This window comes from Podarcis muralis, chromosome 3, assembly GCF_964188315.1.
Source record: "Podarcis muralis chromosome 3, rPodMur119.hap1.1, whole genome shotgun sequence".
Lineage (NCBI taxonomy): Eukaryota > Metazoa > Chordata > Lepidosauria > Squamata > Lacertidae > Podarcis > Podarcis muralis.
The window spans coordinates 92,863,453-92,890,150 of NC_135657.1; the positions used below are offsets into that span (position 1 = coordinate 92,863,453).

Sequence of the window (26,698 nt, forward strand, 5' to 3'; positions counted from 1 at the left end):
CAGCTGCATTCCTTTCTGGGGCTAGGGGCAAATCTGGGCAGATTTGCCTTTGTACAGTAGGCTAGTCTCTACAAACACACAACACCTTTCTCTACCCTGTATTTAAAGTAACTAAAAAGCTTTACAACAGGTGGAAGGACACACCTGAGCCAGTAAAAACACTCAATAACAGAGCTGGGGAGGGGTTGTGGTATGGGGAGAGTCCTAACAGAGGGGGGCATATTTGGTCACTGGGCCTAATGTTCTCATCTCATGCTCTAAGATATCCGGTTAAACCCTCCCCCCCCCCAATATTAGAGAGTTTTTACTAATATACAAATTAAATACCCAATTCGGGGGGAGGGAGGGGAGCGAGTGTCAAGTGGTCTCCACTCCCGACAAGATATCATACTACAGTTGCTTTTGGGCTTTGTCTAATGAGACAACACAGCTACTTGCAAACTGTATCTGCTTCTGAGGGATTTAACCAACAGGGAATCCTGAAACTGCAGGAATAACTAATGAAACGGCTCAAATCCTCAAAAGAGAACTTGCTTCAAAATGTACTAGATGAATATTTGAACAGTTTTAGAAAAACCAATGGACAAAATTTGTAAGTAGCCATATCGGTCAACTGTGGGGAAGGCCCTACAAAGCAACCATTACAGAGAATGACTCTGTAATTTCAGGGTCATGGGTTTGAGCCCCATGTTGGGTAACACATTTCTGCATTGCAGGGGGTTGGACTCTCAACTCCCTCTCAACTCTACAATTCTATGATTCTGTTCAGAGTGAGAGGGACCCCTTTAGTTCAGAGGACCTTTGGTGTTGCCTGGCTACTGCCAACCAGGGACTGAAGGCTGCCTCTGCCATCTGGACTGAGCGAGATCCCACCACTTAACCCCAGTCCCTTGCCTCAGGAAACCTCAAAGGGAGTTGCATGAATGTCAGAAATCCTGCCTAGATATTCCTGGTTCATTGTGGGTGCCATGCAATCTCTGCTCCTGCACCAGATTTGAGTGTGATTACAGTGGTACCTCGGGTTAAGTACTTAATTCGTTCCGGAGGTCCGTTCTTAACCTGAAACTGTTCTTAACCTGAAGCACCACTTTAGCTAATGGGGCCTCCTGCTGCTGCCGTGCCACTGGAGCACGATTTCTGTTCTTATCCTGAAGCAAAGTTCTTAACCTGAAGCACTTTTTCTGAGTTAGCGGAGTTTGTAACCTGAAGCGTATGTAACCTGAAGCGTATGTAACCCGAGGTACCACTGTAGATGGAGAATCTTTTACAAGCTGCTTTGAATGCCTCTGTAGGCTAAAAAGAAGGATGCAAGTACCTATATAAACCAACAGCAGTATTTTCCTATGCCTGAGGACTTGGGTCTAAGGAAAGTACTCCTCCCACATACACAAGCAAACCAGGTTGCACCTCTCTTTTCCATCGCTCAGAATGGTTACTAACTGCAACCTGGGGTTCTCCTCTCCGTCCGGTCCAGGAACACACTATCCGCCCACACCCCGTTTATCCCCTTGTTTTGCTGAACACCCAACCCTGCACACAACTTGCCAAGTTCCCTCACAAAAGCTTTGTGACGTTTTCAGCGGGTCCCAGCAGCTCCCAGCAGCGAAGGTGCCGCGGCGCTGCTGCTGCTATTTTCGAAGTGCATGGCTTCTTTAAAAGAGTGTATTCATCTTTGCAGGTGGCTTTTGGGACACATACACACATGACCCTGAAAAATGCTTGCAAGGGGGAGATGACCCTGCTAAATGATTGCAAGGCGCGGGGGCGGGAGGATGCATCCCCCATAAAGGTAGACGGAACCCAAGCAAAGTCGCCTACCTGAGAAGCACTCCGCCCCTTCCTATCTGCGCCTCTCCACTTCCCTCCAAAGAAACCTGCCCCTATTGTGTCCCCCACCCCATTATACGACGGGGCGCCCCGCTCCGACACGCGCGCCTCTCCAGCTTGCCCCCGCGCCCCAATACCCCACTGAAACAAGTGCATGAACCCCCAACCTCCTCCCTCTCTCCCTTTCCCCCAGAAGCGGCCGCTTGCAAAGGCACCATCTTCCCCGGCCGAGCCAGCCAGCCAGCCAGCCTCGACCTCCCTCTCTCCCCTCACCCCCAACCCGCAAAAAAGAAGCCTCCTCCTTTGCCCTGCCTCGGCTGGGCAGCAATTGGCGCCTTTCCCTCCGCGGCGCCGTCACTCAAGAGCAGGGTCGAGTCCGGATTGAGCGCCGCCGGTGCCACTTACGGGCCCGCCTCCTCGGGTGCCCCGCGATTGGGCGGCGGCGCTGTCACTTCGGAGTTTTCTCCTCACCCCCGTCCCGCCTCCCTTGTTGTCACGACGCCGCTGAGGGCTGGGGCTTTTTTTTTTTTCTTCGCCTCCTCGCTGCCGCTGTAGACTGATGTTCTGAGGGGAGAAGCGGCGGCGGCGGCGGCTGGTCCTTCTTCTTCCCGCTTTCCTCTCTCGCCCCGCTTCCCCATCCTTCCCGGGCCGGCCCCGGAGTTGCGGGGCGGGGGGTGGGTCGGGGGTCGGGGGGGAGAGCGAGCTTCCTTCGCCATGACCACCAGCACCACCGGCTCCACGCTGCTGCAGCCGCTCAGCAGCGCCGTTCGGCTGCCCATAGACCAGGTGAGGATCCCGGGCGGCGGCGGCGGCGGCGGCTGCAGGAGCAGCAAAGAGCAGCCGCCTTCCTGCCTTTAGAGGGAATGAGAATAGGATATAGTTCCTCCCTCCCCACCCCCCATCTTATCCCATCCCCCTTTTTCTGTGTTTCCGAGCTTGCATTCCTCCCCCTTTGCAACCCCACCCCACATTGCCCACCCGAAAGTAGCAGATTCCCGCCCCCGGTCATTAGATTTTTACATGCGTTTCTGCATCTACTGCCTATCTTGCACCTCTTTTCCCCTCTCTGTGCAGTGCTGTATATTGTGCGCAAAAAAAGGAGGAATCTGGAGAGGGTGTGTGTGTGTGTGTTGGGGTGATTATGCATCTGCACATCCACCCTTTTGTATGTGCCATCATGTTCTTAGGGTGTGTTATGTGTGGTTGCTTTCGCCTGCCATTTAGACAGCCGCCCCTTTTAAGCCTCTGCTTTGGCAAAATTCTGTTGCTGAATAATAATAATAATAATAATTAAGCGGGCGTTTTAACTATCTCAAGGTCGTATTGTATTATTATTTTTTGTAATCATTGGGGAAAACAACGTTTTGGTTACAGGTGCTATAGGGAAGAGTGATAAGCGTATTGATGTGCATAAACTGCTACTTTCCAAACCGTGATCGATAAGCGTTTAAATCACGGTTATTTCCCCAAAAGCAGCGTTGTTAGAAATGTACTTTGTGTACAGCCCCGAGACTTTAAAATAGGAAAGTGGGAACCAGAAGCCTTGAGCTATTTTGTTGGCTGTGGGGGAAGTCCTGGCTCTATTAAAACCTGTGGCAAAATTCCCATTTGACCTCCTTGGGGGACAGAATTTCATCTGTTTCAGTTTGGCCTTGGGAGAAACAGCAGAGTGGAATCTTCCTTTTCCTTGTGCTGAGAGAGGGACTTGTGGGGCTCCAGACATTGGAAAGCTTTAACGATTTGCAGTTAATGGGTGCTGTGTGCTGTAGTTGAATGCCGAGTATTTATTTCGTGAGTCTGCATAAATGCAATGCATTGTAATATTTACACAGAAGCAATACAACGTGTGATATATGTGTATACTGATTTTCCCTCTCAGAAAAGCTGAAAATGCTAGGTGATGGCAAAGTTCGTAAATGTTGCATATTACCTGTACTAAAGAAGAGTGCATGTCATTGGGGAAACTGAGGCACACAAATCAATTTACTTGGCTTGTATATCCAGGGAGGGGGAGGGGAGAGATGTGGAACTACAGTTCTCAAGTTCAATCTGTGGGCGGTCCAGTGAATACCTTTACTTGTATTTGGTCACGCTGATACTTCTAATCTCATAGTGAGTAAACGATGGGTGTGGAAATTTATCTTCTCATTAAAAAAAACACCCTTTATGTACCCCACAGTTTAAAAAAATGACTTGAAGCAGACTGTACAGATGTGTTTTTAGTAAGAGAGAAATGGAAAATTACTCTTGTGCTGTAGTGAAGAAAGCTCTACCCGTACAAAGGATACATTTACAAAATAATTGGTAGTACTTTCTGAAAAGTAGAAAAAGAGCAGTAGTAGTTTGGAAACACCCGAAAACTTTTTGTAATATCTTCTGAGCAGAGCTGAAAATGTCTGACAATAAACAAAACTAAACAAAACTAAACAAACAAAACAAAACAAAACTGTCAAAGCTGAATCAGGGGCTGAATGCAAGGTTGTCGAACGGACCATAGACTTCATATGCCTTAACATTTGAATCCTGATAGTTTGAGAGTATGTGCTCCCAGGTATATGATGCAATATGATTCTGTTTTATGGACGAATGTAGGTTTTGCTGACAAAGGTTACAATCTGGTCAAAGTTAAGGCCTTTAAGACCCATTGATTTCATTGGAGGAGAACTTTCTACTGAAATCAGTGGCACCAAAATGTGCTTCACGTTGCCTGGAGTGAATTAATTGTGTGCTTCATTCTTATATTAGGACAGGGATCAACTTTCGCTGTGCCGCATCTGCTAGGTTTCATCTATGTTTTTGCTAATACTGTTGGTATTTTAGCAGTTGAGTATAACGTCATGTCAACCATTCCACACTTTTATGAAATATGTTCACCGTGGGCTTACTAGTGCTACAGTAGAGTTGCTGCACCAAGGTGTGAGTATGAATGGAAGGTCCCTGGTTCACTGCTCTAAAATGTGTTCACTGAGTGCTTGGAGGCATGTCTGCTGTTCATATTTATTAAGTTGCATTATAGCAAACACCTATGGCCAACGTAATTGCTGTGTAAAAGTGGATAGTGTTCAGTCTCAAAAATTCCCAGAAGCAGGGAAGACTGAGTTGGTAATTTGCGACACAGATACACCTCTATACAAAATGTGTGGTACATTTAAAAAACCTCCTATTTGATTATGCAGCATATTTTGTGGGTACAGTGTTCTGTACCCAAGGCAGTGGGCGTGCCACCTCTAAATTCTGAGATGAGTATTTGCAAGCCTATTACAACTTTTTAAAGGTTTAAATATTCTTTTGATAAATATGAAGGAGAACCCTGCTCAATCATTCAAAAAATGTCAGACTAATCCAGTACAGTGGTACCTTGGTTTAAGAACAGCTTAGTTTATGAACAACTTGGATTAAGAAAGCTGCAAACCCAGAAGTAGGTGTTTTGGTTTGTGAACTTTGCCTTGGAAGCAGAACATGTTCCGCTTCCTATTTATTCAGTGTGTTCCATTTGTAAATTGAGTCCCCCATGCTATGAGGAAAAAAACACACGCCTTGGTTTAAGAATGCTTTGATTTAAGAATGGACTTCCGGAATGGATTAAGTTCGTAAACCAAGGTACCACTGTATCCTGTTCTCATAGTGGCCAACCTGCTAGCAGGACGTGAACACAACAGTACTGTTTTCACTTGTGATTCCCAGCAACTGGTATTTAGAGACATACAGCCTCAGACAGTGGAGGCAGAACATAGTTATCATAGCTGGTTGCCATTGATCGCCTTATTCTCTATGAATTTATCTAATCCTCTTTTAATGCCACCCCATTGGTGGACATCGCTATACTTTGTAAAAGTGAGTTCCATAGTATATAGCAGGCTTCCTCAAACTTGGCCCTCCAGATGTTTTGAGACTGCATTTCCCATCAGCCCTGACCACTGGTCCTGGTAGCTATGGATCATGGGAGTTGTAGGTCAAAAACATCTGGAGGGCTGAGTTTGAGGAAGCCTGGTATATTGTGTGAAGGATTTCCTTGTCTGTCATGAATTTTAGAGCATTCATCTTCATCTTATAACATTCAGCTTCATTGAACGGCCTTGGGTTGTAGTATTGGGTTTTTCTAATTGGCCTTAGGTTGTAGGGGGGGGGGACCCCTTTTCTTCACACACTGCATAATTTTGTACATTTCTATCATATCCCCATACTCTCCTTTTTCTATACTAAGAAGCTCCAGATGTTGTAACCTTTCCTCATAAAGGAGTTGCTCAAGCCCTTTCAGTTGACAAGTGGGTGCCTATAAGAAAAAAAAGTCATTCCCCTACCTCATGGTTGGTGAACCATAATTGTGCTCTTCTGATGATCATCAAACTATAGTGTGAAGCAGCCTTTGCCCTCAGGATGTTGGACTAGGGCCTAGGAAAACTGGGTTCAGCACTCAGCCACAAATCCTTCTGGGTGACTTTAGACCAGACACAGTCTCTCAGCCTAACCTACCTCACAGGGTTGTTGTTAGGGTAAGATGATGGGAGAGAAAAATGGCCATACATATGACTTTGAATGCCTTTGCGGAAAGGTTGGATACAAATGCTATAAAAATTAATATGTGCAGCTTCCACCATCCCCAGTTAGCACAGTCATGATGGCCAGAACATGTCCAAAAACATCTAGAGGCACCAGGGTGGGGAAGGCAGGTTTGGACTGAAGACTGTTCATAGGAAACAAGCTTACTTTTCATGGTACTATTATAAGAACATCTTCAGAAGAGAAAACCTAACAGATCTTGGGCTGAATACTGTGCACTGCAAATTTGTCAGTGCAAGAATAAAAGCAGACATGGGCTTAGGACAGTTTGGTGTTCCGTATGAAATAGTAAGATGTCATCATTTCATATTGTATCCTGAAGTTTTGGGGACTAGTCAGTCTTCCCCTATCCTTCATGCCTTCAAGTTTGCATGCTCCATCTGGGTCCACTTCTTTTCTCTTCGTTGTTTCAGCTTGTTTAGGGCCCTTTACTAGTTAGTATCTCTTGCTCCCCTTGCCATGAAACCTTTCCGCCCTGTAGGTTGATGAGCAAGCATAACCCATATCTCACATTCCTGACACCAGGTTGTCATGATTTCAGTTTGTTCATCTCTTATGTCCATTGCATGCCAGCCCTTGCTTCAGTTATAGGTTGGATTTTTCGTGTTTTCCTCCCTTCCTCCCTCTTGTTCCTTGGCTACAGCAGCACGTGCACCAGCATAGTAGGGACTGAAGGAGCACACTATTTTGTTGCAACAGAAGATAATGGCCTCTTCCCAAGTGTTACTAATATTTTGGTATTCAAGCCAGTTGTGAGTTACAAAGTAAGACAGGTTTTTCTACAGGTTGATTTATGCGTAGGCACAATTGCAGTATTCAAAGAGGCAAGAAGGATGTGTTTTGCATTTTTTGTTTGCTATAGTTCTGCAATTGTATGGAAATTGAGTGTGTATTTGTATGTATACATGGAATGAACCACACTAATGCACAGAGTGTAGTCAGGTAATCATGAACAAGGGTTGGGTGTGGCAAAGAGCAATGAGAAATTGGCTCCTTATGTTATGGCTATTTGTGCTAATCAAAAAGAGAAGCTTTGGCGTCTGTGATATAAAGTGAAGTAACTTTTCCTCTCCATGTGTTGGAAAAAAAATCTGGCTCAGTTCGGAGGAGAAACACCTTTTTCCTTCTCTCCTGCTTGCAGATTGTAGTTTGCAATTTAGGGCTAATTGTAGTTTGCTATGACATACAGATCGGCGAATCATGTTTAGTGCCTCAACCTCAAAATGGTTTCGAAAAACATGGTTTGAAGTGGATTTTTTTCTTCTGGTTTCTGAGATTGTGAGAAGGCACAAGGTTGTGACTCATTTCTTATTCAAACCATATTTTGGAGCTATGCATGTGTGTTGTATAGTATGACCAGGGATGTAGATGTGGGCAAGATTGTAGGGGCCTGTTCCCTTCCTTGAATTTTTAACTTTTCATTAAAAAGTAAATCATGAACCCTCTTGGTTGTGAAGCTATAAGGAAGGAAAAGTGCAGGTTCAATTTCTCAGGAAGAGGTAAACCTGCTTCTGCTTTTTAGCATTAAAAAGGCACTTATTTTTCAATATTATTATTTTTTCAATATTATTAATTAAAATTTTAAGTATGTATCTAGGTTCTTAGTGCAAAACTTCTGCTGGTAATTCCCCAACAATGTTTTTTTGCTACAGGCTTCAGTGTTTAGAATACTATGATGGGCAGGAATCAGGAAGGATATTGGGAGAAGGGGTCGGTTTGATGGTACACTTTTGGTGCTTTATAACAAGTTTGATATCATATCATGCACTGTGTTGGGCAGAGTCCCATGTTCACATTCCTATGGAATCATGGACTTGGGAAATATCTCTACCTCAGGACAGTGGGAAAGATAGTACTCTTCTGCATCTAGATAAGTGAGGATCAACAGAATAAATATGATAAATCTCATTGTAGACTTGGAATTATAAAAAAAAATATTATTTTTTAATTTCCAACACCTTTGCTGCTGGTTAGTTGCATTGTTGGGAAACTGGCATAAAGCTGCTTTATTTTAATTTATGTAGAGTTGGGTTTTCTGAATTCCTATCTCTTTAATTTGTATAGCGCATTGTGAAAAAAGGGATCATGTTCGAGAGCTGATGTTGCACGTGAATTTGTTCCTTGCTCTTCAGCAAAAAAGAAAAAAGGGGAAAAAAAGAATTGCTAGCATGGCATAAGAATTGCAATAAGAACGTTTCAGATTTACAGCCTGAAATACCGGTAACTGACACAAAAGGAAAAGGGATTGGGAATGGAGGAGGAAAAAAGTAAAGCTAGGCAGTATTTGTTTGTTACCTTATCTTTGTTGAATGGCTTATCTTGTCAGTTGACAATTGAGATCCTTCCCATCTAGTCTTCAGAGTTATCTCTGCCAGAATTCATTATCTGCCACTATTCATTTTGACTTGTCATTAGATCTTTTCTGCTTGCACCAAGGGCCTTTGGGCCCCTTGTTTTGCCCTTGTTTAGTCTGACCCTGGTGACTGTGGAAGACAAGAATCTGTTTTAACACTGCTGCTTTTCTGTTGCCATAGAAATGGGCAGCTGTGATAGAAAAGAGGTGCTGTGCGGCCTCTTGGCTATTGGAGAGGGAAAGCTGCCATGGTCGATTCAAGAGACCAGGGCAAAGTAGAGAGCGATCTAAATCTTCTTCCCCATCAGCAAATTGCTCTGAATTGTGGAGACAAGAGAGAGGTTCTAAGTCAGGAGTTTCAGCGGCTGGGAATGGGGGAAAATCAAGTGCAACATGATTACTGGTGGGATATTTTCTGTATGGAATGAATTTTCTGTATAGCCAAAGGCTTGAGCCTTTGCTGTTGTAATGAAATGGCTTGATGCAAAGCAGCAGCTAGTTTATAAATGTAGATGGCAAATTATGGGTTGCAAATTGGATATTTTTACAGATTGTCTGGAAACAGATTTTGTCTGCTGACCAAGTGCACATGAAAATTCCATGACTTTTTGTCTATGCCCAAATGGCAACTTGTCATACAGTGTCTAAACCAGAAGAAGAGTCAGAAAATTTAGTTCAAGAAAGTGGTTTCAGGTCTGGTGATTTCACTTGTATACATGTTATTTGCCCTGACAATGTCATGCCAAACCATGGTTTAGTGTAGCGTGCCCAAGGGGAAATGAGCCACAGAAAACTACAAGCTTGCATGCTCCCCACCTCTCTTTTTCTCCTCTTTCACCTGTGTGTTTGATTACTCATGGCTTGTCATGTTGCCTGGCAGGACAAACTCTGGTTAGTGTTAACTCTGGTTAGTTTAAAACAAGCTAGCTTCAAATCATGGTTTCGGAAGCTGGCTTGTTTAAGCTAACTATTGCTAACCCTGGTTCTGGGTGTGGCCAGCATGGCAAGCTGCACTTAACCAGGCACGTAAGAAGTGGAGGTGGGGAGTCTTCAAGCCCAAGGCTCGCTGTAGCTTGATCCTGCTAGTGCATGTCATGTTAAAGCATGTGTAAACTACAGCCACTGTGTGTGTGTGTGTGTGTGTATGTGTGTGTGCGCGCGCAGCAGTGCAATCACTGGTTAATCTTAGGGTCCCAGGCTCACTGAATCAGCATATTTGATTCTCCAGAAATCCTCTTGGGATATATTCTAGTTTTCAGTGATCCTAAGCTTTATTTAAAGTGATATCTTCAACTATACTCTTGTGAGAGAAAGTGTTAGGATACAAATTTGAAAAATTCCAGCCCTCTTACCCTTCTAAAATTGGCACTTTGTTGGAGTCTGTAGCAGCAATGTAACTACTGATCCATATGTCTTAACTGTAGGACCAGACTTTGGTGCCTCTCACTACTTTGGAAGGCAGCAATTCTTCAAATGCTACTAATGCTTTAATTTATATTGTGCCAAAGAAAGCAAGGAACGGGGTGGAAAATTTGCCTTGTGTGAGCTTTGGCTGGTGATGGACAATCAGAGTTTGAAAAGAAGCTTACCTGGGCCAGGTATGCACACATTTTTGTCTCTCACTTGACTCTCACCATACAGCTTTTTTGAACAAGACCAAACCCAAGGAAGTTTACTGTTAACTTCAGTTTAGGAGGGCTCTTGGGCAAGAGTTTGGATTTGGATTTTGGATTTTATATCATGCTTTATCACTACCCGAAGGAGTCTCAAAGCGGCTCACAATCTCCTTTCCCTTCCGCCCCCACAACAAACTCTCTGTGAGGTGAGTGAGGCTAAGAGACTTCACAGAAGTGTGACTAGCCCAAGGTCACCCAGCAGCTGCATGTGGAGGAGCGGGGAAGCGAACCCGGTTCACCAGATAACAAGTCCACTGCTCTTAACCACTACACCACACTGGCTCTCCCCAATAGCCTCCCTTCCCTCAATGAGACTGTCCCCTCACTGCCTTTGCTGGAGTGGCTGCTCCTCTTCTGCCACCTCATTACTATCACCAGTCTTCAAAATTTTGCATCGGGCTATCAACCAGCCAAGTGAAGATGCCTGGGTAGCAGGATGGCGCCTGATATCTCTACCATCTGGAGGTGCGTGACTGAAGATAATTGAATCTTGACAGTTTTCACACAGTAATACAACATCCCTGTAGAATTCTATCAGGTATATTTTTATCTGCACAATCAGAATGAATTTCAGGAACCCAAATGCTTTTTCTGTGCAGCCTGAGCCAGGAGCAGTGATCAACGTTATAGTTACTTGTTGTAGCTTGTCTTCACTTACCCCACCCCACTCCCCTGCTCACAGTTGTGAAGAATATCCTTAACATTGTGAATGGTTCGTGTCACCTTTAAGAAAAAGAGGTCGGAACAGGCCCGTATATATGCGAACTGTCCCTGGATCAAGTGACTTTTCTTCTTTAAGTTCTCAGAGTCCTTAACCCAACTCAAGGTAGTCATCTGAACTAGCCAGATGTCTTTGAATCACTCATAGTCAGTCTATCATTTGAAAAAAATAAGACTCTTTAGAGCTGCCTTACCCCAAAATGTCAAGTAGACCGTTCCGTTTTGGGGACTGTCACCTTGGTTTAAGGAGGTATTTGGCACCTAGTTTATATATCTGAGTTCCTAACACTGGCTATTATTACCTGCTTGCTTGTCAAGCAGAGCCAGTGAGCAAGTAGGTAGTGAATGACAGCTCCTCCTCCTGTTTGTTTGCTCATGGCCTCTGAGCCAGAGCGAGAGACAAGCAGATTGCAATGGTGAAGAGAAGGGAGCTCTTGTCAGCGGGACACCTTCCTGGGGCATGGGACCTTGGCAAGTGCCTGGTCATGCAGACCCATCAAATCCTAGCAAGGTCTGTTTGACAAGAGACAAAAGTGGAATGAACTTACATAGCCTAAGTAGTGTGGTCACTGGTTTTTCCCCAGACTGACACCTCTTTATTTGTCACATCGGGACATTTCAAGATAACAGCCAACCTAGGCTTGGGGAGGAAGTCAGTTGCCACATCCAGACATTCATATATCAGTTTAAGAAGCCAAAATGTTCACGAGCCTTTTGCTTATATGTGCAGCTCCTCTCTTGGCTGCGCACTGCGATAAGCCAGGGTACGTCTATCTATAGTTTCCTGCCTCACTGGGCCATTACACAAAAGATTGTGTAAAGGTCAAGAGCTGTAAATGTCTTCTTCAGCAGGGATATAGCGCCAGAAATATTTGTAAGGAGGTCTGCTTGTCTTTGGGATTGTGTCTCCTAATAACAGCACGTTGAGAAACTTAACAGAGTGTTTGGTCTCTCATGTTGAACTTACAGTGGTGCCTCGCAAGACGAAATTAATTCGTTCCGCGAGTTTTTTCGTCTTGTGATTTTTTTCGTCTTGCGAAGCACGGTTTCGGAAAAGTTTTGGAAAAGCTTCAAAAATCACCAAAGTCTTCAAAAACCTCAAAAAAGGCTACCACACCGCGTGCTATGAGTTGCTCCTCGAAGTCAAGTCGCAACTGTATTAACGGTTTTAAGAAAAAGGAAACAAACTTGCAAGACGTTTCCGTCTTGCGAAGCAAGCCCATAGGGAAAATCGTCTTGCGAAGCAACTCAAAAAACCAAAAACCCTTTCGTCTTGCGAGTTTTTTGTCTTGCGAGGCATTCGTCTTGCGAGGTACCACTGTATAGGAAAAATATAAGTGTACTTTTGGAGTCGGAGTAGGCATTTGAAATGTTAGAGATGTGTACTCTCTTTCCCTTTTTTTAAAACCTCATTCATGCATTACTTGTGTGTAGAACATAATCATTAAGACCAGGAATTGAGTATCTGTAGTGCTTCAGATGATGTTGGATTCCCAACTTCCATCAGCCTCCATCAGCATGACAAGTAGTCATGGATGATGGGAGTTGTAGGGTGGTGAAGAAGGCATAGACTTGCTAAATAAAGAAGACATGGGAGACCAGGACTTCTGAAAATGAGAAATTTCAAAAAACTGTAAATGCCAGTGGCAGGTAAAGTGCAATAAAGCATTCCAAAGCAAATAGCCCCATAAAAAGGTGTTTGCTTTTATCTGCCATCAGGCTACTTTAATGTACCAGTATAAGGAGCAGGATGCGCACATATGGCTATGGCTTTAAATTGATATTCAGCACGGCTCTTAGCCAGGATAGGCAATTCTTGGCACTGTTAGGGTAATTTGATGAAAATGTCAAAACCTACAGACTCATTTTTCACTTTCATATACGGTTATATATATGTATGTATAATGTATAATGTATGTATATATGTATAATTTTTTGGCTGCAGTGGGAGAGGAGGAAATTGGCAAACGTGAACTCCCTTTTTCCTTTCCATTAGCAGACATTTCTGCAGGATTAAAAGCACTCCCACAAAGACACAAGTTTGATACACTCTCTTCTTTGCGGGCAAACTAGTTTTGGGGCAGTTTAGGCAAAATGGCTAATTTTGGATTGTGGAGAACCAGGAAATAAGTGGAGAAATGGCATCTCAGAAAGGGGAACAGGGAGCACTGGAAATCGAAACTCCAGTATTTTCTTGCTTGTAACACCACACCTTGGTTTACTGTTAAATCTGAGCTGTCACTAGGGTTTTAGATATAAAAATGGAGCGCTTCTTGAGATTACTCATGTTCTGATGCTTGAGGTCAAATTGTTAATTTATTTCAGCGTGATATGTGTGAAGAATCAGTGTGTGTATAATTCACATATTTTCCCTTCAAAATATGAAGTAGCAGGAACCTTATCCTTAACTAGTTTCCTCTTGTAATTCTTCAGAAGAAAAATAATCTACAAACATGCACCTATTCAAAATTGACATATGCGCTCTGTACTCTGATTTGACAACAGAAAAAGCATTGTGTTTTTGAGTAAGAAATATGTATTATGAGAAGAAATTCTGTAAAGGTTGAAGAATAGATCAAACCAAGGGATGCAGAAACAGATAACCACACTTCACTGTTATGCTTGTGAAAAGCAGAAAATGTGGATTAATGTACTGGTTGTATACAAGCAATTCCAGCAACTGGTTTCTAAATGCAGTGCCTGAGCCAAATGATACAAATGCTGTCTATTAACGAATCTGAGAAATGATGATCAATTTAAAGGGCCATATATTTGCTGCCTGCCAGAGCAGCGATGTCACGCTGGCCACGTGACCCGGAAGTGTCTCTGGACAGCGCTGGCCCCCGGCCTCTTGAGTGAGATGGGCGCACAACCCTAGAGTCTGTCAAGACTGGCCCGTACGGGCAGGGGTACCTTTAAAAATATTTGCTGCCTAATACTCTACATAACTTTTAAACAAATACAGTTATGTAAACATGTGGATAGGGATGCGGGTGGCACTGTGGTCTAAACCACTGAGCCTCTTGGGCTTGCCGATCAGAAGGTTGCAGTTTGAATTGCCGCGATGGGGTGAGCTCCCGTTGCTCGTTCCCAGCTCGTTCCCACCTAGCAGTTCGAAAGCACGCCAAAAAAAGTGCAAGCAGATAAATAGGTAGCACTCTGGCGGGAAGGTAAATGGCGTTTCCGTGCACTGCTCTGGTTTCAGTGTTCCGTTGCTTCAGAAGCGGCTTAGTCATGCTGGCCACATGACCCGGAAAAACTGTCTGTGGACAAATGCCGGCTCCCTTAGCCTGTAAAGCGAGATTAGTGCCGCAACCCCAGAGTCGTCCGCGACTGGACTTAACTGTCAGGGATCCTTTACCTTCTCCTTTTTAAACATATGGATAGCCCCACTGAGGTCATCATCATTTATTTCATAGAATTGTAGAGTTAGAAGGAACCCTGAGGATCATTGAACTTACAACCTTGGCGTTATCACCACTATGGTATAACCAACTGAGCTATCCAGGCTACTTAAAGTGGGCACATTTTACTAGGTTGCTGAAATGAGATGTTCTCCCACATGCCAGCTTCTTGCTCACATTTCTGGGTTTGGGGGGAAAATATCTATGAATCTAGTTATTGGGGTGATTTTTAAAACAACTTTCCTTTAGAAATTAAGATTCCCCCCCTTACTTCTGCAGGTGTATTCCTATTTAAGATGTATTAGTGCATAGTATGTGCCAAAGGAAATAATGAATTTTGAACTTACAGCAGATTTTGAAATATAGGGAGAAACATGGGTGTTGTTGTTTTTTTATGTTGGAGAATGGAATATCAAAGCAGCTTCCTGTGTTGATGAATATGTTGGTTTTCAATCCGGCATTGATTAAGCATTCAGGAAATGAACATTTAGCCTAGAAAGGGGCATAAAGCACGTTCACTCTCTAGGACTTTGTGAAGCTCTGCTGGCTTGTAACAAATATAGCCAGAGCAATTTTGCACGTTCCATAAACTGGGGCAATTTCACTAGACATGGCTGTCGCACCCCATCTCACTTGCTTGTTGACTTTGCAAGAAGGGAGTTATGCTTGGACATGTAGTAAAAGCTCCAGAGTTGCGTTATGCAAGAATTGCATTTCAATTTGAGGATCTTAGCGTTTTGCAGGGTGGTGGTCGGAACCCAGCATAGTCCAAAGATTGGGCCTGTCTCCTCTCCACCACAGCCGTTTTCTTCCACCATTTTAATGTTTTGCAAGGATGGTTGTGGAGGAAGTGAAATGGGGGGCAGTGGGTTGGTGGGGTGGAACAGCGTAATCTAGAGAGTGGAAAGTGCTGGGGGCCAAAGTGCCTCTGGAAAGTGCTGGGGGCCAGACTGAGAGACCTGGTGGACTGCATTTGGCCTGTGGACTGGGGAGTTCCCAATCCCTGGTAAATGCACCCCATTGCTGCACAAACAGTTAAACTGGACAGAGATACAACATCAAAATCTGGAGGCTCAGTAATGGAACCTGGTATTACCAGTGATCCATTCCTGCACTAGATATAAAGGTAAAGGTAAAGGGACCCCTGACCATTAGGTCTAGTCGTGACCGACTCTGGGGTTGCGTGCTCATTTTGCTTTATAGGCCGAGGGAGCCGGCGTTTGTCCGCAGACAGCTTCTGGGTCATGTGGCCAGTATGACTAAGTTGCTTCTGGCGAACCAGAGCAGCACATGGAAACGCTGTTTACCTTCCTGCCGGAGCGGTACCTATTTATCTACTTGCACTTTGGCGTGCTTTCGAACTGCTAGGTGGGCAGGAGCAGGGACCGAACAACGGGAGCTCACCCCGTCGCGGGGATTCGAACCGCCAACCTTCTGATCAGCAAGTCCTAGGCTCTGTGGGAGCCTAGATATACTAGATATACTAGATATACTAGATATACTAGGAAATAAATCCTCTTTCACTAAGTGTTGGCTCAATTTGTGCTCTTTGTACAGCACAAAGCATTTATCCACCTACAGAATTGGGTAACAGAATTGGGTCAAGTTCTGAATTAATATGTCCTCCTTTGCTGCAGTTTGGCATATGGTAGGGAAAGCACTTGGTGTGTGCATTGGACGAGATCTGAAGTTTGCTTTTGCTTTTCTTCTAAGGAAGTCCTAGAAGCAAGCCAAAATAGTATCCCTACTATGTATAGATGAAAGCCTTAAAAATAACAGTTTTGGAATCTTTTTATACAAGTGTATTAACATTCTCCATTGAAACAGCTTTCCCACCTTTATTTGGTCAGGATTTCTTTTGTATGTAATGTGCAAAACTCTGTAGAGCTACATCTTTACTTGTGAAGTGTCTGAAGTCAAATTCACTGTTTGCTGCACCAGTATTCTTGCTGTTACACACATGATGGAAATAATTTGATTATACCTGCATTTTGTTTGGTAGTTCTTGCATAATATCAAATTGATAGTGTAGGCATGGTCTAGGGCAGGGGTGGCTAATCTGTGGCTTGCCAGGTGTTGTTTGACTCCAACTCCCATCAGCTCCAGACAACATGGCCAGTGGTCTTTGATGAAGAGAGTTGTAGTTCAACAACATATGAAGGTTCCACAGGTTAACCACCAGTGCCCTATGGGAGTTTTTTTAAATAATGCTTTCTCTATATATAATTTTTAATTAAATTTTCTGTTTTACAATTTAGAATATTTATTTAAACAGCCTTAAAATATCAATGACTTCCCTTCTTCTCTTTCCATGGTTCATTTTGCATAACATAAATCCCTGCATATTTTATATAAACTAAACCATTCAGTATTCCATGATTACTTCCATCCAAACTTATTTACCCCGTTGAATTTATCTTAATGCTGCCAATGTTTTCAAGTGTACACAATTTCCCCCCATATTTTCAATAAACATTTTCCAATCTTCTTTAAATGTATGTTCTTCTTGTTCTCTTATTCTATAAGTTAGATCTGCAAGCTGTACATATTCCATCAGTTTAAGTTGCCATCCTTCTTTAGTTGGGACCTCACTCGTTTTCCATTTTGGAGCTAACAAAACACAGGCCGCAGTAGTGGCATACATAAATAAGGTTACATTTTATATTCTTTATTGAAAAATAAAAAGTACAAAGATACAAGTGCACAGAGTAAGACCAAACACAAAAAAGTAGAAGAAAAGAAAAGAAATAGTACCCATGTACAAAACAAAACAGAACAGCAAGAAAAAGTATGCATTACCAAAAATAAATATGAAAATGTTATTTTAAAAGGTTACAAATGTTAGCCAGACCTTAACCTAATAAGGTATTTATAAAAATGAATTCCAAATATTGTTGAATTGGTCCATGGCATGTCTACATTTGTATGCAACAAGCAAGTTTGTACACATTTAAGTTGAAGGGGCAGTTCTTTGCCTGCTTTTCCAGTCTGCACTTTAGTGCTGATAGATCTAGGAAGTGGAGATTTCCTACGCCACTGTGCAATAGTGGTTGATGGTATTGAGGCTGATATGACCCTCCCCATCTTATTTCACTGGCATTTTGTCAGTGGGAGCCAGCGTCGTTGTGTAGTGTTTATCTGGATCGAGTAGTCCCAAGTTCAAATCCCCAGTCAGCCATGAAGCCCTACTGGGTTACTGTGTCAGCTGCTGTCTCTCGATCTAACCTGCTTCACAAAGTCCTTGTGAAAATAAAATAAAGCAAGGTATAATGAAATAAAGCAAAATGTTAGTAAAACCTTAAAGCCTCAGTTAGCGGCTAGGTGGGCTTGTGGCCCTGGGCAAACATATGGTGCAAGGAACCAAGTTGTTTACCTTTTTCATACTTGGCCACAACTGTGTAGTCTTTCCAGGGTGGGCTGCAAAAATTGCAGGAAGCACGAGGGGCAGCCTAGCCTGTGTGTCCCTGGCAGTTTCTCTGCTGAAACCTTAAACTGAGCCTTCATGGGCGTATTGGTGAGTCAAGAGGCAGAAGAAGTTTTGCTCATATAGCACAAGTTAATGCCTGTGCTTTAAAACAGAGTTGGAGAACCTTTCATCAGTCCATGTGTAGATGGACAAGTTTCTGCTTTTTCTTTAAACTCCCTCCACCTTAACTCGATGAGAGATTTGTTAGGACAAAGTTTGTGAAATTATGGTCTGACTAACCCTCCTTCTTGTCAAACCAGTTACTGTCCTATCTTGTTACCCATACATTTTAAAGGGAAGCGAAACTCCACAGAAACCGAAAGTCTCTAGTAATAAATCCAACTACAAATGGTTACCTCTGTCCAAATATCTTTATTTCCTGTTGATTTCAACGAGGGAATGCAGTTAACTTTGCTCTGCTGAAACCAGTACTTACCTTTTGCCTGGATTGCATCTGTTGGGTGTGTAGTGTAAACAGTTTTGAGACTTGGGTACCTGAATGGTTGTCTCATCTCGTGATGAACCTGTTCCCTCTGACACCCTTTTTCAGGCCTCTCTGCTGTAAAAGGTGAGGCATCTGATGGCTGGGATTAGGGTATTTTCTCTCATACACACACACACACACACACACACACACACACACACACACCCCTCTCTCGAGCACTCGATTACGGTATTTTCCATGTCTGGTGCCCCAGTTATTGAATGCTCTTCCCAGGGAAGCCTTCTTCGTGCCCAGACCTAGTTCTTACTGTGATATTATTTTGATGCATGCAGCCTTTAATATTTTTTGTTAGACTTTAGTATTAACTCTGGTTTCACATTGTTTAAAGGTACTCTGAGTCTTGGCTGAATAATGTGGCAAGAAGAAACAGAGATACTGGATTTGTGATAACCAGTTTTTCTTTTTGAGGTTGTTTTTTTTAAGGTGGTGTAGTTGTTGAGAATATGGCATCCTCTAAAAGCGTCTTTCACCCAGACCATATCATTAATAGCTCACTAGCAACATTCACACACGGTTACCGGCTTACCTTGGATGAGAAGATTGTTCCTGCTTTGCTCCTCCCTACTAGTGAGTCAGAGCAACAAACCATGATCCTTGGCTTAGCATCACATCCAAACTGGGAATAGTTTTACTCAATTAAATGATAATTGATAAACCAAGGATGAATCGTGGCTTCAGATCATAGTCTGGAGCAGTACTCCCCCCCCCCCCCGAGAAAAATAGGTGCTGGTACTCATAATGAACGCGGGTGGCACTGTGGTTTAAACCACTGTGCCGCTTGGGCTTGCTGATCGAAAGGTCGGCAGTTCGAATCCTGGGTGAGCTCCCATTGTTCGGTCCCAGTTCCTGCCAACCTAGCAGTTCGAAAGCACACAGTGCAAGCAGATAAATAGGTACCGCTCCGGCGGGAAGGTAAACGGCGTTTCCGTGCGCTGCTCTGGCTTTGCCATGCTTAGTCATGCTGCGGCTTAGTCATGCTGGCCACATGACCTGGAAAAAGTGTCTGCAGAAGCGGACAAACGCCGGCTCCCTCAGCCTGTGAAGCAAGATGCGTGCCGCAACCCCAGAGTCGTTCGCGACTGGACTTAACTGTCAGGGGTCCCTTTATCTTTACCTTTTACTCATAATGAAGTTGTTGCAGTAAGTGCCAGACTTTTAACAACAAAAGAGAGGTGTCGGTACTCTGTAATCTTGAGTACCCCCTGGGAAAAAAGCACTGGTCTGGACTGAAATGAACCACAGTCTCTAGGGAGGATGTAATGCTAAGCTACAGATCATGATTTGCTGTCCTGTTTGCTAGCAGGAAGGAGTAAAGCGAGACCTTTGCATATACAGTGAGTCATTATCCATGGTTTACTGTGATGTGTGAATGCACCCACTGTGTAGGTGGGACCATCATGTTATGACTAACCCATCCATGATCCAAATATTCTTTGATGGAGAAATGTATGCCACAGTGGGCCCGATTAACTAGAGAGGGGACGGGGAATTGATGACACTTGTGGCATATGTAACTTACAGAGCTTATGAGAGAGAGTCATTGAGAGTACAGTAAGAGAAATGGGGAAAATATAAACCATGTTGCTTCCAGCTGCAATATATCACATTTTTGCAGCTCTCCCGATTTCTTTTTTTCTTCTTCCTTCGTTTGTTTAATATTAATTCTTCATTGGTGATATAAATTAAGAAAATATTTTCCCACCCTACTCTTTTCTAGAAATGTCTAGGCTCTATAGAATCTCAGGGGTGGGAGGAGGAGACCCATAGTTGTAAAAGAGATTCATAGTTATAGGGCACTTGCAGATGAACTTCAGAGCCTGAGGACAATTGGTCCCTTTCTTTATAGTAATGTGTTGAGAACGAATAATTCCTTTTGTCTGGCACTGCAATAATACTTAAAAGCAGCCATTGTTTAAATTTTAAACTGTGAATGCAAGTTTAATACAGTTTTTTTTTATGAATAGTAGTTCTTCACATTCCTTTAGAAATTTTCTCAGTGAAATGATAGGTGGGGTTGTATTGCTAATTGCAGTGTAGTCCAGTACACCACCCAAAGATTAAAGAATTTCGCAACATAGGATTTTGGATTGTTAATTTTAATAATGGTGTTTACTTTAAGGATTTGTTAGGCTTGTTGAATAGGAGGTTACTTGGGCTGAAACAGTGCCAGCATCAAACAGCTTTTTAACCTTTGCTGGTAAGGTTTTAATATGGCTTCCCGGGCTTGAAAAATCAGGAATTTGACTCTCTGCCTCTGATAACTCTGGAGAATAGGCACAATTGTTCCTGTTTTTAAGCAGTTTGGAGTAGCAGAATCCAGAAATATTGTTTGATTGGTAAGCTATTGCACCTGGAGAGGGCTTAGCAAATCCAGCTACCACATCATTATGCCAAAGTAGAACCTTGCAGTCAACCTTGACTCTCCTGAGAATTCCAGCCTGGATTGGTCCACTTACACTTTAACCAAGTAGCTAGAAGGAGGAGGAAACTCCAGCTAACTTTGTATACTCTTAAGGGATGGGCTTTTGACTGACCCGTCCATCAAAGCATGGCATTAATGCCACCCTGTGTAGGTTTGAATGGTACCAGTCTTGGCCTATTCATACTAGGGGGTTCTTCTTTTCTCTCCCTCTCCCTTTGACCATTATATGTGTTAATGGCAATTGTTGAAATGCTTTGACATCCACGGTGGAATGCTTTCACTTCAGCATGTATTAGCTCCTTCCTTGCTTCCCTCTTTCTGTACTCCTGATGGATTGGTTTTTCCTCTTCCTTTCCTCTAGTATTTGGAACTGAAGTTGGATGCATACAAATTTGCACAGTGTATAACTTCTCTGTTAATTCATGTGTGCGGTAAGGTTGTTGGTAGCAGAGAAGTTAGTCCTCCCACTTGCATGCCAATTTCTTCTTGGGTTGTCTTTTCCCTCAGGCTGCTTTTATTCTTGGCCAGACTTCTAGTTTTCGAGCCTGCCAGAGAGAAACTTTGTGGGAGAAATCGTTGAACAAGGAGCTGATTAAGTACTCCCTTCGTGCCCAGTGAATACCCTTTCCCTATGTCCGCCCTAGCAGTCTGAGGTGAAGATAAATTTGGGAACATATAGTTTCTGCCCTGAAACATAACTTAATGCACCGGTTTGCCGGTTTCTGAATATGGAGTTCCTCAGTCTCATACCTGTGGTGGCCTGTCTCAGCACATCCTTGCTGCATCTTTATGCTGTCAAACACAATTTGTATGTTTGATAACATTTAAACTTCAGTTCTTCTGTGAAACATTGGGACTCATGAAAGCTGTAGGTCAAACATGAACACTTGTCTGTGGTTTGCTTAAAAAGCCTTCCTTGAATAAAAAATAAGTCTCAAAGAGGTTTGACAAATCACTATGCGGACACAAAATCATTTTTTTAAAAAACCACAATATTAAATGGTGTTAAATTAATTTTGTGGCATATGGCTGCCTCCTCTGAATTCCAAAATAACATTCTACAGAATGGTGAGGTATCTCAAATCTGCAAAAGGATATTTCCAGAGCTCTAAATTGTCTGTTTTAGAGTTTGCAGTAGACAGTACTTATATCTTACTCGGGATAATGAAGGTTATTGTTAGAAACTATCTGCCCCCTCAAGTTTTTAAAGTTATATGCATGCAGGGGTTGACTTGATGCATTTTAAATTGGGCATGAAATACAAGCCCTGCAGGGACCACTAGAAGCTGATCCTTGCCAAAAGCAGGGCTTGCATTTGGTGCTGAACGCAAGCCCTGCATTTAGCAGGAATCTTTGCAGCTGTGGCTTAACTTCAAGCCAGGGCTGTAAAAGAATAAACTGGAGCGCATTTAGAGTACGCTTGTCAGTTGAATCACCTGATGGCATGTGATAACAGGTGGGTGGCCCTGTTCACCTGTCAGAAGTGGCCTGCAGAGAGTCTTTGTTCAGTTTTCTCATGAGGTCTAATAACAGGGAGTACATTTGTCTGATTTGTATATGCTTTACATTTGGTAAAACAGCTGCAGTATTTTTGTATGTATATAGATGCATGTTTTTGCGGCAGAAATAGCTTGAAGAAACTGGCATTGGCATTGCGTATTCAATGGCACTTAAAAGGTCTTACTGGAGCAGACCTGTGGTTCTGTATACCTGTGACCTAGACAGTGCATCTTACACATTATCTGGTTTTGAAAATAATACATGTACTTTGAGTTTTAAGGGTATACAATATCTTCCAGTCATAAATTTTTATCTCAGTTTATAAATAGCTTTCATTTTTTCATATGGTAAGAACTTTGGTTAATATTCTGTCATGTGTTGCCTTTATAACATTTTTTTTTTTGAGGGAAGTAACTGTTTCTGTTCTTACAGATATGTGTTTTTACTTACTAATCCTGCATATGGAGAATATGCATAAGAACTTTCTTATTGGAATGAATTACATTAAAACAATCTTTCTGTGTTTCCGGCATATGATTTGGACCAATTGTTTGTGTCTTTGAAACTGATTTAATTTGACATGTTGGATCCACATCTGGTAACAGCTGTGGGAAATGTTTCTGGAGCATCAAAGGGTTTATGACAGACGTGATGTTTAGAGATTTGTACCAGCTTCACAAACGATTCATATGATTCTCAAGAAGATTGGCTTTTAAAATGCGAAAGACTTGGTCTCCTTATTGCTTTGCAACAGTGAGTATAAGCACTTAACCGCAAAAAAATGATGAGAGTTTTCTTTTCTCCGCAGGTCAACTTTGTAGTGTGCCAGCTCTTTGCTTTGCTTGCTGCTATCTGGTTTCGAACTTACCTTCATTCAAGCAAAACTAGTCCATTTATAAGGCATGTTGTTGCCACCCTTTTGGGCCTTTATCTTGCACTTTTTTGTTTTGGATGGTAAGTAACTTGATTTTTCTCTTTTGCTGTATCCAGGCTCTGGTTTCTCTAGTCCAGGGTTTCCCAAATTTGGCTCTCCAGCTGTTTTTGGGCTACAGTTCCTATCATCCCTGACCACTGGTCCTGCTAGCTGTTGTATCAATGCTGCTTGATTTCAAGGCTTGCCTGCTTTTTTGTTTGAAGTACTACAAGCCTTACAAAACAAATATGACCATGGACCACGTTGGGACATGCACAGTGAACATAGTTACTATGGGCAGTGATAGTTTCACAGCAATAATAATGTTATTATTTGTACCCTGCCCATCTGGCGGGGTTGCCCCTGCCATTCTGGGCAGCTTCCAACTAATATAAATAATCAAACATTAATATACAGAGCTGCCTTCCAGATGTCTTCTAAAAAGTTGTATATTTATCTCCTTGACATCTGATGGCAGGGTGTTCTCATCTTTTAAAAGTTATTGCCTGTACACAGCCTTTGTCAAAATTAACAGGTAAATATAACCATTTTGGATGAGTTAATCTGGGCAAAACGTATTTTCTTTTCTGCTGCTGCTTAGAATTGAAATTAACATTGACAAAATATGCAAACTACTTTGGCTAACCCAACTTTGTAACCATTTCCCCATTCTTAGGTATGCCTTACATTTTGTTATACAAAGTGGAATTTCCTACTATATCATGATCATTATAGGAGTGGAAAATATGCACAAGTGAGTATTGACACACTTTTATGTTTTCAAAGTGAAAGAACATAATTTGCAGGTGGGTGGAGCTTTAAAGCAGGGATGGCTACCCTGCCCTCCCTGAGCTCTGACATAGCCCTCCAAGCTGATTTTCCTGGGGCTCCATTCAGTACTACACTGAATTTTGCTGTCAAAGTGTAGGCTTTCTTTTATATAAAAAAAAGAAGATACAGACCTGGGGGACCTGGCCCAACAGGTTGATGGAAAATGCTAATTACTCCCTCTCCACTAATCAGATTGATGATTTAATGAGCAGAGAGGATGTCTGCGATAGCTCAGCTGGTAGAGCTTGAGACTGTTAATCGATGGGTTGGGGGTTTGAGCCCCACCTTTCGTAGCATGGGTTGCAAGCGCCCAGGGCTATGCAGAGTGGGTGGGTTAGAGGGAGGGAAATGGACATAGTACTTATGTGCATTCAACTGCCTAAGGCAATGGTGGCCAAACTTGGCCCTCCAACTGTTTTGGGACTACAACTCCCATCATCCCTAGCTAACAGGACCAGTGGTCAGGGATGATGGGAATTGTAGTCCCAAAACAGCTGGAGGGCCAAGTTTGGCCACCACTGGCCTAAGGCATGCAAGTCACCCAAAACCACAGCTGCATAGATCAGAAAAGAAGAGTCATTCAGTTGTCTGGAGAGGCCACTTCCTGGTTCACCTGGAGAAGTCTTTTTCAATGGAGCCTGGCGACGGGAGCATGCAGCCGTATCGAGGCATCAATGGGTGTTGAAATTTTGCTCTCCTAACTATTTTGCGCATGAGGCAACTGTCGCTGTGCCGCTATACCACTGCCACATTGGGCAAAAAGATGACCGTTGTGGTCCTTTCCAATTCTGTGATTCTGTGATAACCTCTCAGCTGGAGTTTTGTTTTTGTGTGTACATCCATGCGAAGAGTGTGGGGTGGCCACAAGCACCGCTGGCACGAGGCCTTTGGAGGGGTTAGTGAACATTAGAGTGGCCCTTCAGCCGACAAATGTTAGCCACCCCTGCTTTAAAGGAACAAATTGTCCGGGATATCAGTGCAAGCACTCCTACCCTGAAACACTACCATTTCCAATGTATATTTCCCTGGAGAGACGTTGTGTAGCAATGTGTTGCTCTTCTTGTTTGCTATTCAAAGTGCCGAAAGCTTTGTCATACCTACTGTTTACGGAATCAAGCCCGGGGGGGGGGGGTTGCTGTAATTTTAAGTACATGGCAGTTAACATGTTTCCATTGCTGCTTCATAAATTATCTGACTTGCACACTTGTAATACATCTGAGTGCAAACTCCCCTGCCAGGTGAGCATGTAAAAAAACCCCACTCAATAGCATTCCATTTTCCCACTTTGTTTCTGAGGAATAAAAAATACATGGCACAATTTTATCCTTGGGTAAGCATAGCTTGGGTATTTTGTTACATTTTTTATTGAGCTGGGTTCATTTTTTTCAGTATCTTTGCTGTAATCTAGGAAATGTATGCTGTGCGCTGGTTTCTCTCTTATTGTGTCATAGTGTAATACGAATTGCCATAGACAGCAAATGCTTACGGGCCTGATGTGATAGAACTGTTTCATATCCTCAGTGCAAGAGGATGCTCTTACTTATCTGTAGCAGTGTGGGTCCAAAGGCTCACTCCTGCTATGGCAAGGAATTTGGTACGGTTGCTTCATACTTTGCATTTTTTAGGTATATACGATTTAACTGTGGCTTTCAAATTGGAAATGGGCTGTGGAATTGTGGGCACAGATTTGTTTCTACCTGGTTTGGCATTAATGTGAATCTTGACAGCTTGTGTTAAAATGAGCCGAAGTATACTTTGCGAGCTCCCAAAGTGAGTTATATACTGAAATATATAGCCTATACTGAAATGTCCTTGTTGTATATTATCATGGCCAGGAATCCACATTCGGAACAAATAAATGCCTTATTCATCCATTTCAGGAAGCAGAGTTACAGTAGATAGGTAGGTAGGTAGATACATAGAAAGCAATCGTATAGATAATATAATTTAAGTGCTTTGAACATTTGACTGGCTAATTACACTATGAGTTCAATAGTTCAAGTCATCAGTATGACAAAGTGTAATTTGGATGGCTATTGAAATATACTTGGAGTCGAGAGTGGATTTCATGCTCTTTATTCAGCTCACAGTGGTGAGGAGGAATGGAAGTTCCCCCAGAATGTCTGCTTTATATACATTATTTACACAATAGGCCCCACGTGATTGGCTAATTCCGGGATTCTCCTGTAGGCCAATCAGGTTGCGGATTCACTTCCACCTGGAGCTGGATTGGGTGGCTCCTGTGGACCAATCACTTCTGCATTCTGGATCCTATTGTTCTAGGACCAATCAGACTGCTGCATTTTGGATCCTATTGAACTCAGTACATAACAGCTATGAAAGTCTACTTAAAAGTGTTAGTCTTTGAAATGATAGTATAGAACAGGGAATGCAAGCTGGTGTACATAGTAGCCTCCCAACATACTTATGGAAGAGTGCAAACAAAATTGAACCTGATCCATTTTAATGCACCAAGAACTTTTAAAGCTGTTTTATAGCACAGGTGTAGTTAACTAGATTC

General features: G+C 42.8%; 1 protein-coding gene across 2 annotated transcripts in view; it reads left to right on the forward strand.

Annotated features, from left to right (window-relative positions):
* The first annotated feature begins 2,347 nt into the window (after positions 1-2,347).
* MBOAT2 (membrane bound glycerophospholipid O-acyltransferase 2) overlaps positions 2,348-26,698 on the forward strand; it is a 69,334-nt gene continuing 44,983 nt past the window's right edge. Inside the window, exons 1-3 of one of the 2 annotated variants that reach the window (XM_028722496.2) lie at positions 2,348-2,613; positions 23,242-23,387; positions 24,023-24,100. In XM_028722496.2, the coding sequence (XP_028578329.2) occupies positions 2,542-2,613; positions 23,242-23,387; positions 24,023-24,100 (296 nt within the window). In that variant the 5' untranslated portion in view covers positions 2,348-2,541. The remainder of the gene's footprint in view (positions 2,614-23,241; positions 23,388-24,022; positions 24,101-26,698) is intronic. The other variant, XM_028722497.2, reaches the window with a different exon arrangement.